The sequence below is a fragment of the Xiphophorus hellerii genome, chromosome 15 (assembly GCF_003331165.1).
Source record: "Xiphophorus hellerii strain 12219 chromosome 15, Xiphophorus_hellerii-4.1, whole genome shotgun sequence".
Classification (NCBI taxonomy): domain Eukaryota; kingdom Metazoa; phylum Chordata; class Actinopteri; order Cyprinodontiformes; family Poeciliidae; genus Xiphophorus; species Xiphophorus hellerii.
Genome location: NC_045686.1, coordinates 8,372,911 through 8,389,248, shown reverse-complemented (window position 1 = coordinate 8,389,248; position 16,338 = coordinate 8,372,911). Strand labels below are relative to the sequence as shown.

Below are 16,338 nucleotides of genomic sequence, written 5' to 3'. Positions count from 1 at the left end.
ACACAGATCTACATTAAATTCACTATTTGACCCGTCCAAGCACCGAACAGATGCTTTGAACAATTCAATGTGTGGATGCATCATTATTTTCTCCAGCTGAACAGAAACAAAACTAAAGTTATCATCTTTAGTTTTTTAAAGAGGAACGATCAAAAGTCGGCTCACAACTTCAGTTATTGCAGCTGAACCTTCAAAGACACATAAAGACAATTACAAGGTCGGCCTTCTATCACCGGAAGAACATTTACAGGATTAAAGGACTATTCATTCAGTAATCTGTAATCAGTAATCCAGATTTTGTAATCTGGAACAAATTTACAGAAAACTGCAAAAATGATGAAATACTGACTTCCTTTAAATGAAAGCTTAAAAAACCTTCCCTGTTTAGAGTTGCCTTTGATTTATAATAATTGAAACATTGATTGATATATTTAATTTGCTTGAGAATTGTAATGATAGTATTTGAGCCTTTTTGCTGAAATGTGCTATACAAATAAACTTGCCTTGACTTGACATAACCACTAATCCAGAGCAGGATTAGTGAACAAGTAGGATCTTGAAGACCAAGAAAGAACCAGACGGGTTGGCAAATAAAATCATGAAAACGTTTAATCTTTCCAGACCAATCGTAGCGCCGACAATCCAGCCAAATTTGCAGTGCTGTATTTCCAACACACTTTGCGCTATCTGAAGAATTCCAACCGTTTCTGAAAGAGGAGACGTTGCGCTTTCCAGCCAATATTAGGTTATTACGGTAATTTCACCCCCGCCCTCAGATTAAGTTAAGAGTGCCCCCTTAACCTGAGGGACACTCTTTTAATAAAGGGTAAATTGAGAAAATAACATGCTAGATATTGAAAGTTCCAGTTGTTATAGATAAATGGGCAAATATATTTACTCACAGGACATTTAAAGAACTGCGTACAATTAAAATAAGCAAAAAAAAAATCCAGGCAGACATTTGAATCTTAGGTACTAAAACATCTCACAAATTAGCACAAAAGCAAACATGGCTGTTCTCCGAGACAGACAAGGAGAGCATTACATATAACACGGTGTTATATATAAAGTATTACACTGTATTATATTGATGCTAGTGGTTGTAACGTGACAGAAGTTCTCTTTCTGCCTCTCGTCAGGCGGAGTCTGACTTGTCGTGGGTGGAGGAGTGGCTGAGGTTTCACATCGCACGAGTCCGAGACATCGAGCTGCTAACGGGACTCAGCTTCTACCATGGCAGGATATCGGTGGAAGAAACGATACAGCTCAAAACATTTCTACACACTGTTTAAACTCAGAGACTATGGCTAAAACAACCAAATACAGCCAGATCGGTGGGCATGCAGCTACCTTTTTTGGATGCACCATAAACAGTGGATAAAAGATTCTTCTTTCAAACCAAAATATTTCTAACTTGAAGGGCCATTCACTTCATTGGTCATATAATAATTTTTATGACCAGTCTTCCTGTAATTTAGGCACAAATCTATGCAGTGAATCTTGATTTAAAGAATAAAAATCTTTGAACTTCCTCAGACTTTTTGGGAAAAATAAATCTTTTTTGTCTGGAACAGTTGTTGCCTGTGAAATATCAGGAATACATTACCGTACTGAATAAAATCAAAGAAATCATGCCATATTTTAAGAGGTCCAAGTTTTGTTTCTGCCTAATTTTAATAAATTCTTTTTATTTGTATGATTTTGCAACAGTACTACTTTTAGCATTTCATCAATTTTTGAAAAGATTTATTCTATGTTTAGTTTATGTATGTTGGTTATGCAGGTATGGATTATTTACCCTTGCACAGGCAGAAGATTTATCCACAGAAACAAAATTGTTGTGCTTTTATTTTATCCCAATGAGTGTGTGAAAGAAAATGGAAGAGGGTTCATTGTCGTTACACCTTTTAAATTAAAAGCAATTTCTAGCAGTCAATTAGCTGTTGTATTTTTTAGAAATTAAATAACTAAAAAACTATTTATAATTAGATTTTATGCTTTTATTCCCCTCTCTTCCATTTTCCACACAAAGAGAAAAAGTAATTTATGGCTTTAAGATCATTTTAATTTTATGTATGTGTTTGCAATATCCAGTTTGAGCCACTAGATGTCACTAAATCCCCCATCTGAAATTCTACAATAAAAACTTTAATCGTATTTTATGTTCAATAACTTGCTGAATTAGAGTTAAAAATGTGTTAAGCAAATATATTTTGGAAAATGAATTCCTGGCATGAAACACATTATATTGATTAATTACACTGAAAATAATGTTCACAAGCCTCTATTTCTGTTAATTATGATGATTTTCTGCATACAGCTAATGAAAATATGACATTTAAGATTAAAATATCACTTCAGACCAATAAAAAAACATTATCTGTGAGGAAAATAAAATGTAATGTTCGATATCTGCTTAAATGCTACTTTAATCTGGCAAACAAGTCTCATCAGAATGAATTTGAGTGTATAGATCAGTGATTTTGTTCTCTCTCTGTTCTTGAACTTCTTTCCTTCAGGGCTTTATGTGTTGCTATTTGAGAGTTTTTTCAGTAATGTGTGTGTACATGTGTGTGTAGCTTTTCTCCTGTCTTCTCCATGCAGACTGGATCAAACCACCATCACTCTACCTCCTGGTTCTCTTTCATTTCTATGTTATTTCTGTTTGTTTTTTAAAAGTGAGGCAGTCTGTGCTCAGATGGGTCCTTTATCAATCCATGTATGAGTGTTTGTGCAAATGTGTGTACGTGTGGATATAAATTTGGAATCACCACACTGTAATTTCCAACTTATCGATTTTGCATTGAGTTCCTCAAAGTGTCCATGATGTGTTTCTTTTCAGTATTATCAGAAACATAAATATAAACAAATACTTTATTTCATATAAAAACATTCTATACCAAACTTACTATTTGTTTTTTGGGGAGGGGGGTTTTACTATTCAATCAGAATCAGTACTGATGCAAAAAGAAATTTTACGCGATCTCACGTCAACAAAAAAGGGACTTTTTCAGACGAACCAAAGAGATAAAATAAAAACCAAGCAGCTGTTGCATTGTAAAACTCCTCCAGCTTGCAACAGCCTCTGTGAACACATAAAGGAAGGAAGCAGAGCTGCACACATTTCCTCTGCCGTGTATAAAAATCTGCCACTTCCTCGGGCTGACCGCTCTATCAGTGCTGTTCAAACTGAAGGTAAGACTTTGCAGCTCTCAGCTCTGCAGTAACCTAATTCTCAGACCACAAACGTAGCCTCTCTGCTTTCTCCTAATTGGCGTCAGAAAGAGTTCAGTTCTCATGACTTTTGTCCGACATGTTGGTTGGCTTGCTTGGTTAACGTGTTGAAACTCTCATCACGTGCTGAGGTCAAATGTTCTTAGAATATTACGTACAGAGATGTTTTTAGAAATGTTGATGTAAGAAGGAATTATGTGAAGACAAAATTCCTAAATGCAGTTCATTCTGTAAAACAATTGCACTGCTTACTTTAAATGACTTCATTTAAAGGTGTTTTAAAGTTTATTTCCTTGCAACAACATTTGGGAACGGTGTGGACTGTGATTTTCCAGAATTTAAAGCTGTGTAACTTTTACAAAAATATGTTTTTATGCATTTGTTAAAACTATCATTGTTAGAAAAAACTTACCATTCCACAAAAACTATTTATCTAGCCATGCTAGCTAGCCTTAGCATTCATGGAAGGCTGTGTGGTGATGAACTAGCTGTAGTGTAGCAGAGAGAAAGAGGGAGGATATGAGAAGCGTGTACACAAGAGTGATTAACAACGCTAAGACAGTACTCTTGACAGTTATGTGACAGATCATAGGAAGAAAACAAAGGAAGTCGATTTTTTTGCAAATTATCTGTCTCATACTGTCAGTGATAGTTTTAACAAATAACTTAAAAATATATATTTTTTATAAAAGTTTCTTACAGCAGCTTCAAAAACTCAGATTATTTTTTAAACCCCTCTTCCGTGAGCTCAGAGGAGCTTTTGGTTTCTCATCTGAATTTGCTTGCAGCTATGAGTTTGCATGCAGTTCCTTCCTCAGATCTTCCAGGAAACTCTTCTGCAGCCGCTGAACACGTCACCTATATTTGGTTTGGTCATTCTCACGCTACTCTTAAGCCATATTTAGGTTCCGTGGTAGTCATTTAGATGTCTTTTACTGTCACTGATGTGGTCTGCTGATACGGTCAGACCATCCCCCTCTCTGTTCTCAAATTGGAACTGTGTCTCTGCTAAACCACGTAGAACCTTATTCATCTATCTCCTCTGCATAGGAGGGCTGTATGAGAAATGAGTGTGTTTTACCTGTCAGGCCTGGAATGACTGTCGCCCCACTGCCTTAGCTGCTGTGTCCCTTGCTCATCAGTCATGTCTAATTAAAACCAACACTGATTTTTTTTCCGCAGGCTTCCTGGCAGCTCTGGTTAGTACAAGTGAAGAGTCTTATCTGCTAATACAGGCTGACACTGAGCTATTCAACAGGGCACTTCTGCACCACCTCAATAGCTATGACGCTGCTTCCTTGGAAGTGATGACCTCAAGCACAGATTTTCCATTTTAGGGACTAAATTATTTTTGAGTAAGATATCCAATTAATTTAAGTTTATCCTTTAAAATCTTGTAGATATGTGTCTCCCTCAACTATCAGATGCAGTTTTCACTGTCTGGCAATATATTAGACATCTTTTTTTTTTACCTCAGTCAGAATTTCGAAATATATCTCTGTTCTCTAATTAAAATATTTTTATAACTTTCTTCAAATTCACAGATTACGGTTTCATGCCTTTATAAGATTAAATCAAAACATTTCCGTTATAGGCGGCAAATCTGTGGATGTATTTTAAAGGGGACGTATTGTACAAAATTCCATTTTTGTATGTTTTTATTCTTCCATTTGGGTCTCCATTTCCTCTAAGAAACAATCCAAGTTCTTAAAAAAAATCATTCAGACGTTTTCTGGCACCTAGTTAATGTTTTTGGGTGGCTGAAAAATGAGAAGTTTCAAAAAACCTCCTAATTATTAAAGAGGTTTTTGCGGCGTTTTGCACTGCACTGTTACCTAGCAACCCCAGCCAAGCCCAGACTCTTTACCTAGCAACCCAAGCTGAACTGCTGGACATTTGGTCAGCTGGGTTTACCACTGTCAAGACAAGTGTTTTGTTGTTGCTTGCCACCCAAAAGCCACTTGCTACGTTTTTGTTGGTCGCGCAGGAGGCTCCACTTCTGCTTTTCAAAGATGTAGGGACGTATAATTGTGCCTCTGTTTGCAGCCATTGCCTTAAGCTTGTGGAAGAACACCAAAATATTTGTAACTTATGTAGACTTATGACTTCAATGAAAGTACAAAAACCTACTCAGGTGAATCCTAACTGGCCAAACAAAGAAAAAGCTTAGTCTGAATTAGTGTCAGAAAGTGAAACAGTTGGCTAAATATCTGCTTTCAGTTGTGGCTTCACAAGTTATTTCTAAAGTCATATTTTTGCGGATGAATATAAATATCTTCATGGTTTAAAGGCTTCCTCCCCACCAAGCACAAGCGTCATTTGTTGATTAATTCAGGTCTGGAGACTTGACAATCCTTCCTGACAACACTGACCATATGTGTCAAATTATTGTCCTGTTAAAAGGTCCACTGCTGCCTAAAGCCAAGAGTTTCCAAAGTCAGTCAGAGTTTTTTCCTCCAGAGTCAGACTGAGGATGTGTTTCAGACAAACACAAAGCGAGGCAGCGTGAATCTTAGCAGCTTTGGTATCAACTTGTCAGCAGTAATTTCTGTGAATCATGAATGCAGATCAGTTTAGATGGTGGAGCGATTGTGTGTTTTCCCTCTTAACTAAGCGAATTAAGGAAAAACAACAAAATAAGCAACAATTTTGCCTCCTTCACAGTATACTATTTTAATTCTGAATTTGATTTGTTAGAAAAGTTCAACATTGAAGCGTTCAGACAGGAACATAGTCGTGTAGTAAATGCTTTACTATGAAAGTTTTTCTGCCTGCCTGGAATACAGAAAAGGATATCAATAAATCTGGATTCAGGAAGTTTGATAAACTCAACGTTTCTGTTTTATTTTTAGTAGGTTTGACGTCTGTCACACAGCTTTGTAATTTCCCCAGGCATGAAAACTTGACTGTCATGGTTTCACTGTTGCGAGGCGTTTCTTGTTGTGTCATCTTCCTGTCTTGATTTAAGTGATTTGGCATTTATGCTAGGATTTGTGTCAAATCGTGCATCAGCAACATGTCATTGCTTTTTTTTTCTTAATATTTTGATAGATTGAATTGACAATAAATCAAAATGACACTTCAAATGTGTTTACTTTTATTCTGTATGGTTGCAGCAAAGTATTTGAGTTGTATAAGGGAACACACAAAGCACAATTAGCAAAGGTTTTACACTTTTTCAAATGTATATACGTATATATTTTGTGTTTTTCTTGCAAGTGCACAACTGGCTAGGATCTTTAAGATATTAGAGTTTATTTCTCCTTTTTTTAAGTGTTTTATAGTGTGCTCCCTTCTCTCTCTTACAGTTATTTTAGTTTTTTACAGTGAAGCTGAAACTCTTACAGAAAGGGATGATGAATGATCTGAATAGGTTTTCTGTATTAGAAGAGAAACTAGGCCACCGGAGCACATCAGTCATAAATAATGCAAGACCTAGCATTTGGTTTTTGTTTTGCAGACATCATTGAAGCGCCACTGCACTTCCTGCAGCTGAGAGAGAACAGGTTTAACGTCTGAAGAAGGTGAGAGCGATTCTGACACAGGACTTTGTCTGAAGGACAAACTAAAATAGAAAAGAGGAAGTTCATTTTCTCTGGAACCCTAAAATAAGTATTATAGTCTAAAGTTACTGTGAAGAGAAGAACATTAACGGGGTATTTCCAGCTTTTTTGGCTAGAATTATGTAATTTAGTCATGTATAAAGAAAACTGCATCGTATCTGACTGAGGCAGGAATTACGTCTCGATGACATCACAGTCAGAAGAAAGAAAAGATGCAATCACGCTGACCTTTTCTATCTCTCTGTGTTTAATCTTTTTTTGCTCCAGAAGGCAAAAGAGGAGGTCTGGGGGGGAGGACCTGTTAGAGGGGGAGGTTTAAAGAGGAGAGAGCAAGAGGAGGTGGAGTCATAACAGAGGAAAGCAGAGCGGTGTGCTTTCAGAGAGGACAGAAGCGGATACATCTGAGCAGAAACTGTCGCCTTCTAAAGATGGATTTAAGTTTTCTCCAAGTTCTGGAGAGAGAACGCGTCCTGGAGGTTCTTCACAGAGACAAACATCTGCGGAAGATTGAAGAGGAGAGGATCAGGTGAGTAGTTTTGTGCTAACATGAAGGTCTTGCGATGGAACTGCTTCTTAGTAACGCAGGATGAGTCAGAAACTGACAGCTCGGATGGAGGTCCTAAAAAGGAACAGTTCAGTGTAAATATGACGTATGTGTTGGTCTTTAAATACAAATGTTTTTTTGTTTTTAAAAAAACAAAAACGGATGCATTAGTGAGCTGTAGAGTCAGTCTGTTATATGCGCAAATCCAGCTAATTTCTCACAAAGTATTCAAACCTTATAGTTACAAATTCTACATATTTTATTGCGTTTTAGTGGAGCACCAACTCCTCTGAGGTAAATCTCTATCAACTTTGTTGTTTTTGTACTTTATTACTTTTGCAAAATATCCTGCTCAGTGTATGAAACACGTGGACATACATTTTCACGTTTTGCTGTAGGGTCTGGACTTTGACTGGGCCACTCCAAGACACGACTGACTGTATGTTTGCAGTTCTTCCATCGTCCCCAATCGCAAGGAAGAACAGCATCTCCACAGCTGCTGCCGACACACAAACTGCAGCTAAAAAGAGAGGGGCTATAAGCCAAGGCATTAAAGATCCGTGGTTTTGTCCCTTTCTACTTCAGGAAGATGAAGTGCGATCTGCAGGACCTGCGGAGGAAGGGCGCAAAGAGCTACGCCCGGCAGTACGGGGAGAGGACCTGCGCCCGGTGCCAGAGGCCTCTGGGGAAGTTCTGGAACACCGGCGCCGTGTGCCGCGGCTGCAGCCACCGCATCTGCAGCCGGTGCCGTGTGGGGGTTGCAGACTGGAAGTGCACCGTGTGCCATGCTTACAGGTGAGTGATGCAGCCGTGCAGATGAATTGCGTGACTCGGTGAATGAAGAAATGAGATGTGTGAACCGCCACTAGCACAGTTGGTTGGTTATATAATTGAGACTTTCACTTTGAGTCAGTTAAAGCCACTGTGCTGTGGGGGCTGTAAAGCGGCCGTAGGTCTCTATTGTGAACAAACTGTGATAAAAGTGAAATGTTTCCCAAGATTCCAGCAAAGAGAAAAAAGAAGTTAGTTATAAGAGGTGATGAGAAAACCTGGATTTTTAATAGAACGTTCTTGCTCCAGACCCAGCAACACAACCACTTTCTGAGTTTTCTTTTCTTCTTCATTTCTTCTTTTTTCTTCTTCTTCAATATCATATTTGCAATTTTGTCCCTTTTTACTTCATTTCATAGTTTGGAAAATAAAAAAGCACGCAGCCTCACACAACCTCCACCAAACTTAACAGTGGGATGAGGTGCTGTCACAGACACTAAAGTTTCTTTTACACCTAACCCACTTTCCAAGTGGGTTAGGTCATTTGTTTTTCCTCTGAGAAAATCTTCCTGGCTTGCATCTCTAACAACTGGCTGGTATTTAGAGAGCATAAAGTGTTTGCATAAAGTGAGCCCACAATGTCATTCTTTGCTGAATTTTTCTTACAATAAGCTAAAACACAAAATCTTATTAAGTATTTTTGTTAACTTCTAGTGCAAATAATCTTAATACAATTGAAAAAGTACTAGTTCCACTGGCACTAGTGTTTTATTTTATTTCACTGGTACCATGGGAAAAATATCTTGTTATAAGTGAATAATCTGCCACAAAAACTAGTTCTTTTTATCAATATTAATATATGATTTTCTTAAAACAAGCTCCTACAGTATGTCTTGCTAAAAGGTTACTTGTAAGTTAGTTTTTTCCTCTTTTAAGTGTGCTAAGATGTTTGCGCCAGCAACTAGATCAAAAATACTTGCTAGGATTTTTTTTATTTTTGCACTGCGGGATTTAGGGTAATAATGAGCTTGAGTTCAATATACATCGATGGAGGTGATTGAAAAGAAAACAAGTTGATAAAACAATCATTTCTGCACTTTCTTTTAGAGAATGTTTTATGATCGTCTTTGTCTCCTCTCAACAGGGAAGTGAAGATCAGATCAGGAGAATGGTTTCTGGAAGAAAAGGCAAAGAAATTTTCTGCCACCAAAGGTTTGTTTGAACTCAGACTGCATGAATATAAAGCACTTATCATGTTTTTTTTATTGCATGAGTATAAATCTACAGTATTTCACACTTTTACAGACAAATATGAGACAGTGGGAGAGAAACTACTAAACCTCTACACTGTGCAGAGGTAGGATTTACCTCTTTGTATTTACTCATTCTCTCATTAGTTCCTTCTGCATTTTCTCTGATTATTTCCTGAATGTTGCAGACACATCGCCGTTGTGCCTCCAACTCCTCCACCTCACCTGGAACAGGATTTTAGAGGCAGATTTAGGGTAAAGCACTGAAATATTCCAACTTGAGATAGCAGTGAAACAGCTCAACAGACTGACTGACTGCTTTTGTGTTTTGATCTGCAGGAACTGAAGAATTCAAAGGCTTTTACACAATCTATGGAGGATCTTAAGGATTGCTTCAAGAGTCACATTAGAAGTAAGTTCTTTTTTCTCACATTGAAAGCTGAACTCATAACCCTGGGAACATTTTATAGATATATAACCACCAAGTTTTAGTGAGATTTCATGTGATAAGTCAACAGAAAATAGCAAGTAAATTTTGAAATCAAAGGAGTAGAAAAAAAGCAATTTTCTTCACTTCATTTGTTTTTCAAATAAAAATCTAGAAAGTTTGTTGTGCATTTCAATGCAGTCCCTCTCAGTTCATACTTTGTAGGACCAACTTTCTCTGCTATAAAGTCTGTAAGGCCTATCCATTTTGTTCATCTAGAGACTTTTGCAAAGCATAATCTGCTTTGCAAAATAGTCCAATCTCCATCAGGTTGGGTGAATATTGAGTGTGAAAAACAAGTTATAAATCTTCCCACAACCTCAAAACCCACCATTGTAGCTCTGGTTGTATGATTGTGGTCGTTGTCTGAGAAGATGAACATCCCTCCAGTCTATAATCTTTTTTAACCTCTAGCAAGTTTTTTGTTTTTTTTTTCCTAGTATTGCCCTGTGTTTAGCTCTAGGCAGCTTCCTAGTTTATATTTGCAAATATATATAATCTGATTAATCCACTTCTATAGACAGCTTCAAATTTACTCACATACAGTCCAACACAAAGCAGTCAATTTCTAATGCCGAAAGATTGTTCTATAAAAGGAAGCCCAGTCGATTCCTTGAAGTCATTAACTATATGACAAAATATGTGAGAGTGGATTGCTCAAAGCGTTCCCACCATGTTTCGTGAGAATTGGTTTTAGGGTTATGTGTAAGATGGTGTTCCGCAAAAAAAGCTAAAATCTTCTCATCTCCCTCACACGATATGCAGCAGATTGTGACAAGGACTTATTCTGCTGAGGTGTTTTGATCTTGTTTGTTCGTTAAAATAAACCCCTGACACTTTCACAGAACAGCTGTTTTTATACTGAGATTGTACAATATCAGCATAAATACCGTATTTGCTAAGTAGAAATGAACGTACTAGAGGTTCAAATCAAATGCATGCCACTATTTTCAGTTTTTAATTTGTAAATTTGTGCATTATGTTTCTTCCATTTCACAATTACAAAGTTACTTACCTTGGTTTATCACAAATAAATCCACGTTTAAGTTTGTTGTTTATAAGGTAACAAAATGGTATGAGTGCTTTTACAGTCAGCTTTGATCCAGAAACGTGATTTCCTTCGGATGTTATATCAATATGCCCTCATCTGTCCCCCAGGAAGCTGAATATACGCACAGTCATAACCACAGAGGAAATACGCTCAAACTCATACAACATAGAAAAAAAAATCCCTTCGATGTTTTATAACTACTGCATCAGCAGAGGCTTCAGAAACACAACAGATATAAAGATATCAATGCCCGAAGAGCCTTTTAAGGCTATCCGGGCCAAATCTTTTAGTTCAGCAGCTACTTGGTTCTTGTCTATTTGTAGTGTGCAACTTCACTTTTTCATTGCAGAATTTTCCAATTCTCAACATGATGTAAGAGGAGACCTGCTGACAGTTGACCTAAACCAAAAGGGGACATGTTTTCACTACAGCACCCAAAAGAGCCTGTCAGACACGGACATCAGCAAATCTTGCTCCGTAAGTCAATCAAAGCTGCTGAACGTTATTTGTCATCATCACAAATTATCTGTGTTTAAAAAAATAAAAAATAAAAAAAAACCCAGCAAAACAAACTGTTGATTTTTTGTTTTGTTTTGTTTTCCAGCTCTCTAAACGTGAAAGTCTTCCAAACTTGTTCAAGAAAAGCAAAGACAGCGACCACGAAGGTTCATCTACCGGTGCAGAGGAAGAAACCTCATTTAGCTCAGAGCACTCTTTCAATCACAGAGTGAGTGATCAGAGATAACAGCAACACATCCTCAAACAACATCCTCTTATTAGGAAATCAGAAGACGGACTGTGATCCGCTCTTCACACTGAATCTTTCTTTCCTTTGAGACATAAAATGATGAGAAATGTTTTTTATTGACCTCCCAGGGCAGCATCAGTAGCATTGGCACCGAGAGTGGCGTCTTTGAGGGCATCCTTGTAACCGGGGAGATGGAGCTCGCCGTGGCCTACAACAGCAGCAGCTCCTGTCTGGAAATCACAGTGGGCGCCTGCAGAAACCTGGCGTACGGAAACAGCAAGAAGAAGAAGAGTCACCCGTAAGAAAAGCCTCATGACAGAATGTTTCAAACGCCTAATCGCTCGCCGCCTGAGCCTCATCGTCCTGTGCTTATTCCCTTGTGTAGATACGTGAAACTCTACGTGCTGCCGGACAAGAACAGTAAACTGAAGACAGCAGTGAAGAAAAACACGACCGACCCTGTTTATAATGAGGTTTTTAAGGTAATAAGATAAAGTATTATAAGTATGACGTGATTTTTCAACAATCGCTACGAGCGAAAAAGCATCCCATTTTCTGTCAAAAAGCGATTTGTGATCTAATTATGACCCCTCATATATTTATAGTTAATTGACATTAATAGTAGCTAACTGATTGGTATATTTAAGGTTAAAAGTCTTTAAGGGGCATAAATAATCAATAAGGAGCATAAAATACTTGTTAATAGATAGAAGTGCAGTTCTTTTCTATTGTAAGTTTAACATTTTTTTATTGGTCTTCTTACAGTATAATATAGAGCGCCATCTGCTGTTTGGAAAGAGACTGCATGCATCTGTTTGGCATTCAGGGCCCCTGAAAAGGAAAGTGTTTCTGGGTGAGGTGCTGCTTCCTCTGGACGGCTGGAGACAAGAGAACAGCACCTTCCAAGGCCTCTACTGGTACCCGCTGTGTCCGAAGGTACGGGGCGTTTTAGCTTCAAACAGGGACAGAAGCTCTGAAATGTCGTCCAGTGTTTATGATTTAACATGTTTTATGGCTATATAAAGTTAGAACAACATTTCTTCATGAAATGTTTTAATTACTTCAGTATTGAAAGACAAGGATTGAGAGGGAAAGTTTGAATTTTTTGAGGTATCAAAAATATACAGAAATGCAAACTAATATTTGGTTAAATGTCCTTAGCAAATTGCAACTCTGCTACATCTTTTTTGTAGTAGTAGTAGTAGTCAATTAAATTCTGTAATATTAATGTTTCTTTATTTAAACACTCTTCTTGTCAGAAACTGTGGCATCGGAGTCAACAAATGTTCAATGGGATTTTAGGTTGTGGCTGTAAAAAAAACCAGATTGATAACTATCCTATTTGAAAACAGATTTGTGATGGATTGGAAGAATTTTGAATCTTGTTTATCTTCCTTCTTTATTAATTCATCCATTCTTGTCAATGACCCAAAGCACTGGCAGTAAAACTCTCCTAGAACGTCAGAAACAGTTTTCTTTCCTATAGGAGTGACATATCTGGTCAGATGAATAAAACTTGAATGGAAATGTGTTTTCTGAACACACATAAAACAGAATGGATATGGCATTAAAAGCCAATTCTCTGGCAGAAAAACCAACTAATATAAACAAACTCCAAGAAGAGTTGCTAATGATCCAACCAGAATTAAGCTCCTTGCTGGTTACCACAACCTGCGGAGGGACATTTATCCAAATATTAATGGGTGTGTATGTGTATATATTTTGTATATTTAATGTTGACTGTGAATTCAAACTTCACGTTCATATTCCTGTTTCAAAAACTTGTGTATTGTAGTTGTAGCCATCATTTCCTATGACGGTTTATCAGTGCAAAGTGGAAATTAGTGTCACATAACATTGAGTTGCTGTCTTGTTTCAACATTTAGTTGCAACTTGCAGATTATATGAGGTCTTTGATCAGCATTTAATAACATTTTCTGTTCCATGTTTCCATTCTCTGTTTGGTGTAGCTGTGAAGGATTTTTCTTTTGAAGTTAATCCTGATGTTTTTCTGTTTTTCAGACTGAGACTGGCACAGCAGAGTACAATGGTCACTGAACCTTCTACCATCCTGGTGAGTTTATCTGTCTTACTTTTAGTGGAAACCTTATTTCCTTTTTTAAATATGTGTACACTTAACCTGCAAAAAGATTAGATTTTATGATTTTCCTGTCTGCACTGCAAATGAAACACCACACTGTAAAGATTAGATATGGTAGCAATGAGGTTTGGTGTGCTTACATGGGAGAGCCAACGCTTTCCACACATTAAGAAAAAAATAATAACAATTCACAATCTCCATACCGTTTAAAAAGTAGAGTAATAAAAACCCCATCAGGATACCTGATCTCTCAGTTCTCTCTTTTGGCCACTAGATGTCAGTAAACCGCCTCATTTATGAAAACCGTGTGGTCAGGTTCATGTCCCAACAGGCATCGATCAACTACAGGCCTTATCAGAGGCGTCAGACTCCCTCCCCATAATGCAAACACTGCTCTGAACACCCACGTCAGAGTGTGTAAATAATCTAAGTGTGTGTGTGTGTGGGTGTGTGTGTGTGTGTGTGTGCTCTTTAAAGTTTGCAGGCTGGTGGGGTGTGTTCTGTGTGTTCTGGTGTGAATTCAAGAGGAGGGATTTAACAATATGTGGTTCCATGTGTTTATGTTGATACTCATGAGTCTGTATGATCTGTTTAGGGGAAGACAAAGAGGCCAAAGCTTCACCTGGAGGAGGACTGGATGTACTCTAAAAACAGCAGACGTCTGCTTTCAGACGCCTATAGCAACACTTTACGTTAAACTTAATCTATGAAGCATACAAATCAAAATACTATGTTATGGAAATCGAGTTTTTCCCCTGGAAAAAACATTTATAAAAGTCAGTGCATAAAGTCTACTCCTAAATTAAATATATGGTCTTTCTCTGTTAGCTTGTCTAAAGTTTGCAAAGGCTTTAATATCAATTTGGACCAAGCCGGTCAATTACAGCTGGAAGTGAAACTGAAAAGATTTCAGACAAATTTGAATTAATCTTTAGACAATGTATAAAGTTTCTTCAGTTAGATAATCTGTAAAATATAAGAGAATATTAACTGTATTTTATAGGTATGGTTGTGTGTATTGATGCTTTAGGTCCTTTTTTTCTACTAGAGTCAGTAATTTATGACTAAATCTGTTATCTAAAATTAACATTTTAATCCAAAAATGTTTTGCTCCTTAAGATTATTTATGACATCTAGAGTATTCCAACCTCTAATCATGAATAACTTGTTTTTAAAATAGTAAATTTGGAGTTTGAGTATCTTTGTTTATGTACACACAATTATTCACTATGTTAAGTCTTCCTTTTGGTAGCTCTCCAAAAGGAAGACTCTTTACTATGTGAACTCTGCACCCTGTTGGCCAACGCGTTTCTGTCTTTACCTTCAAAATCAACATGTATCACATCTTCAAATACAACAAACACTTTTCCCTAAGAGTAGATTGCATGTTAAATAAAGTAGGCTTCAAAAATGTAGTGAATGAGGTTTATTCATAAATCACATTTATAGTAGAACAACTTCTAAATGATCATTAATTTATTTTTAATTCACAATTCATGCCATAAAAAAATGGACCCACTTTAAATCACCAAAATATTTAGTGCTTACAAATGTAACCGTTTAAAGTAAAGTGTTGCTGCCTTTCAGATTCAGATCCCTCGTTAATCTTTAGTTCTTCAACGTGACGATTTTAAACTCTGCATCTCAAACGAGACGATCTGAAAGCACTGGCATGTCTGACAAACGTAACCTGGAGCTACAGCCGCCGCATCGCAGGAAGTGGTTTCTTCAGCAGGACGAGTGGGTCCGGCTGGCTCTTCAGCATTTCGTCCTGCACAATGATGCCTTTCTTGTTTCGGAGCATGTGAGAGACTTCCTCTGGTTTCAAGGCTTTGGCACGCTGTTGCTCTGGAAGGAGAGCTGCAGTCGATGACACAGTATTTTTCATGAGTCGCCATGGCAACTGGAAAACTGCCTGACTTCACTTGACTCTTGCAAACAGACAGAAAACTTGGCGATACTCAACATCCCTCAGACTAAGTTTTATTATTAGTATTATTATCATTATCAAACTACTGGGCACTTTATTCTTTATGTTCCTTTTGTCACAACTATCTTTTATTCATAATGCTTTTAATTTATGTTGCCATTTGTTTATTATGTATTTATTTCTAACTGTATGACAACCTGTTTACTGATACATTGCAGTAGTATGATGACATAATCATACTGCTACTGGAATAAAAACCAAGTCAGAAAACTTCTCTTCTCTACCTGTAAAGAAGTTTTGACCTACATTCCAATAAGTCTTAAAAATACAAAAATAATCACATAACTTCACAATTTTATTTTTGTCTTTTTTCTTATAAAAGTATTCTAGTTAAAGCCTAAAGTTAATTTTATTTTATTGGGAATATATGTGATTTATTGCAAATTTAATGCAATTTCTTCAACTGTTCTGAATGTTTATGAACTTAAAAAAATAATCTTTTTTAGGTATTGAGAACATCAAAATAAACTATCACTTTTGAATGCTGATTAAGTGAAAAATTTTTTAATATCAATTAAGACCCAACATCCAGTGTAAGAGATATTTGATCAGATCTAAATCAATAAGATAAATAAAAGAAAATTGTTGCAATATGTATT

The 16,338-nt window shown here is 37.0% G+C and overlaps 2 protein-coding genes across 3 annotated transcripts in view; both read left to right on the top strand.

The window, feature by feature from the left end:
* enpp1 (ectonucleotide pyrophosphatase/phosphodiesterase 1) overlaps positions 1 to 2,781 on the top strand; it is a gene marked incomplete at its 5' end in the record, with an annotated part of 381,118 nt that extends 378,337 nt beyond the window's left edge. The window contains one exon of the mRNA XM_032584724.1: positions 1,140 to 2,781. Within this exon, the coding sequence (XP_032440615.1) occupies positions 1,140 to 1,292 (153 nt within the window). The remainder of the gene's footprint in view (positions 1 to 1,139) is intronic.
* Positions 2,782 to 6,603: 3,822 nt separating this feature from the next.
* sytl3 (synaptotagmin-like 3) lies at positions 6,604 to 16,024 on the top strand. 2 transcript variants are annotated; one of them, XM_032585209.1, is made up of 14 exons: positions 6,604 to 6,758; positions 7,065 to 7,323; positions 7,927 to 8,136; positions 9,257 to 9,324; positions 9,418 to 9,469; positions 9,551 to 9,617; positions 9,702 to 9,774; positions 11,250 to 11,377; positions 11,505 to 11,627; positions 11,777 to 11,946; positions 12,034 to 12,130; positions 12,414 to 12,584; positions 13,671 to 13,722; positions 14,345 to 16,024. In XM_032585209.1, the coding sequence occupies exons 2-13, from the start codon at positions 7,226 to 7,228 to the stop codon at positions 13,704 to 13,706; spliced, it is 1,293 nt and encodes a 430-aa protein (XP_032441100.1). In that variant the 5' UTR covers positions 6,604 to 6,758; positions 7,065 to 7,225; the 3' UTR covers positions 13,707 to 13,722; positions 14,345 to 16,024. The 2 variants fall into 2 exon arrangements, with proteins under 2 accessions (XP_032441100.1, XP_032441098.1); XM_032585207.1 differs by having other exon boundaries at positions 6,604 to 7,323.
* Positions 16,025 to 16,338: the final 314 nt, after the last annotated feature.

Bases quoted from the DNA above. Each gene is read 5' to 3' on its own strand.
- sytl3 (XM_032585209.1), top strand. From the start codon at position 7,226: ATGGATTTAAGTTTTCTCCAAGTTCTGGAGAGAGAACGCGTCCTGGAG. The intron at 9,470-9,550 runs GTAGGATTTACC...TGAATGTTGCAG, and splicing joins AACCTCTACACTGTGCAGAG to ACACATCGCCGTTGTGCCTC. The intron at 9,775-11,249 runs GTAAGTTCTTTT...TTTTCATTGCAG, and splicing joins CTTCAAGAGTCACATTAGAA to AATTTTCCAATTCTCAACAT.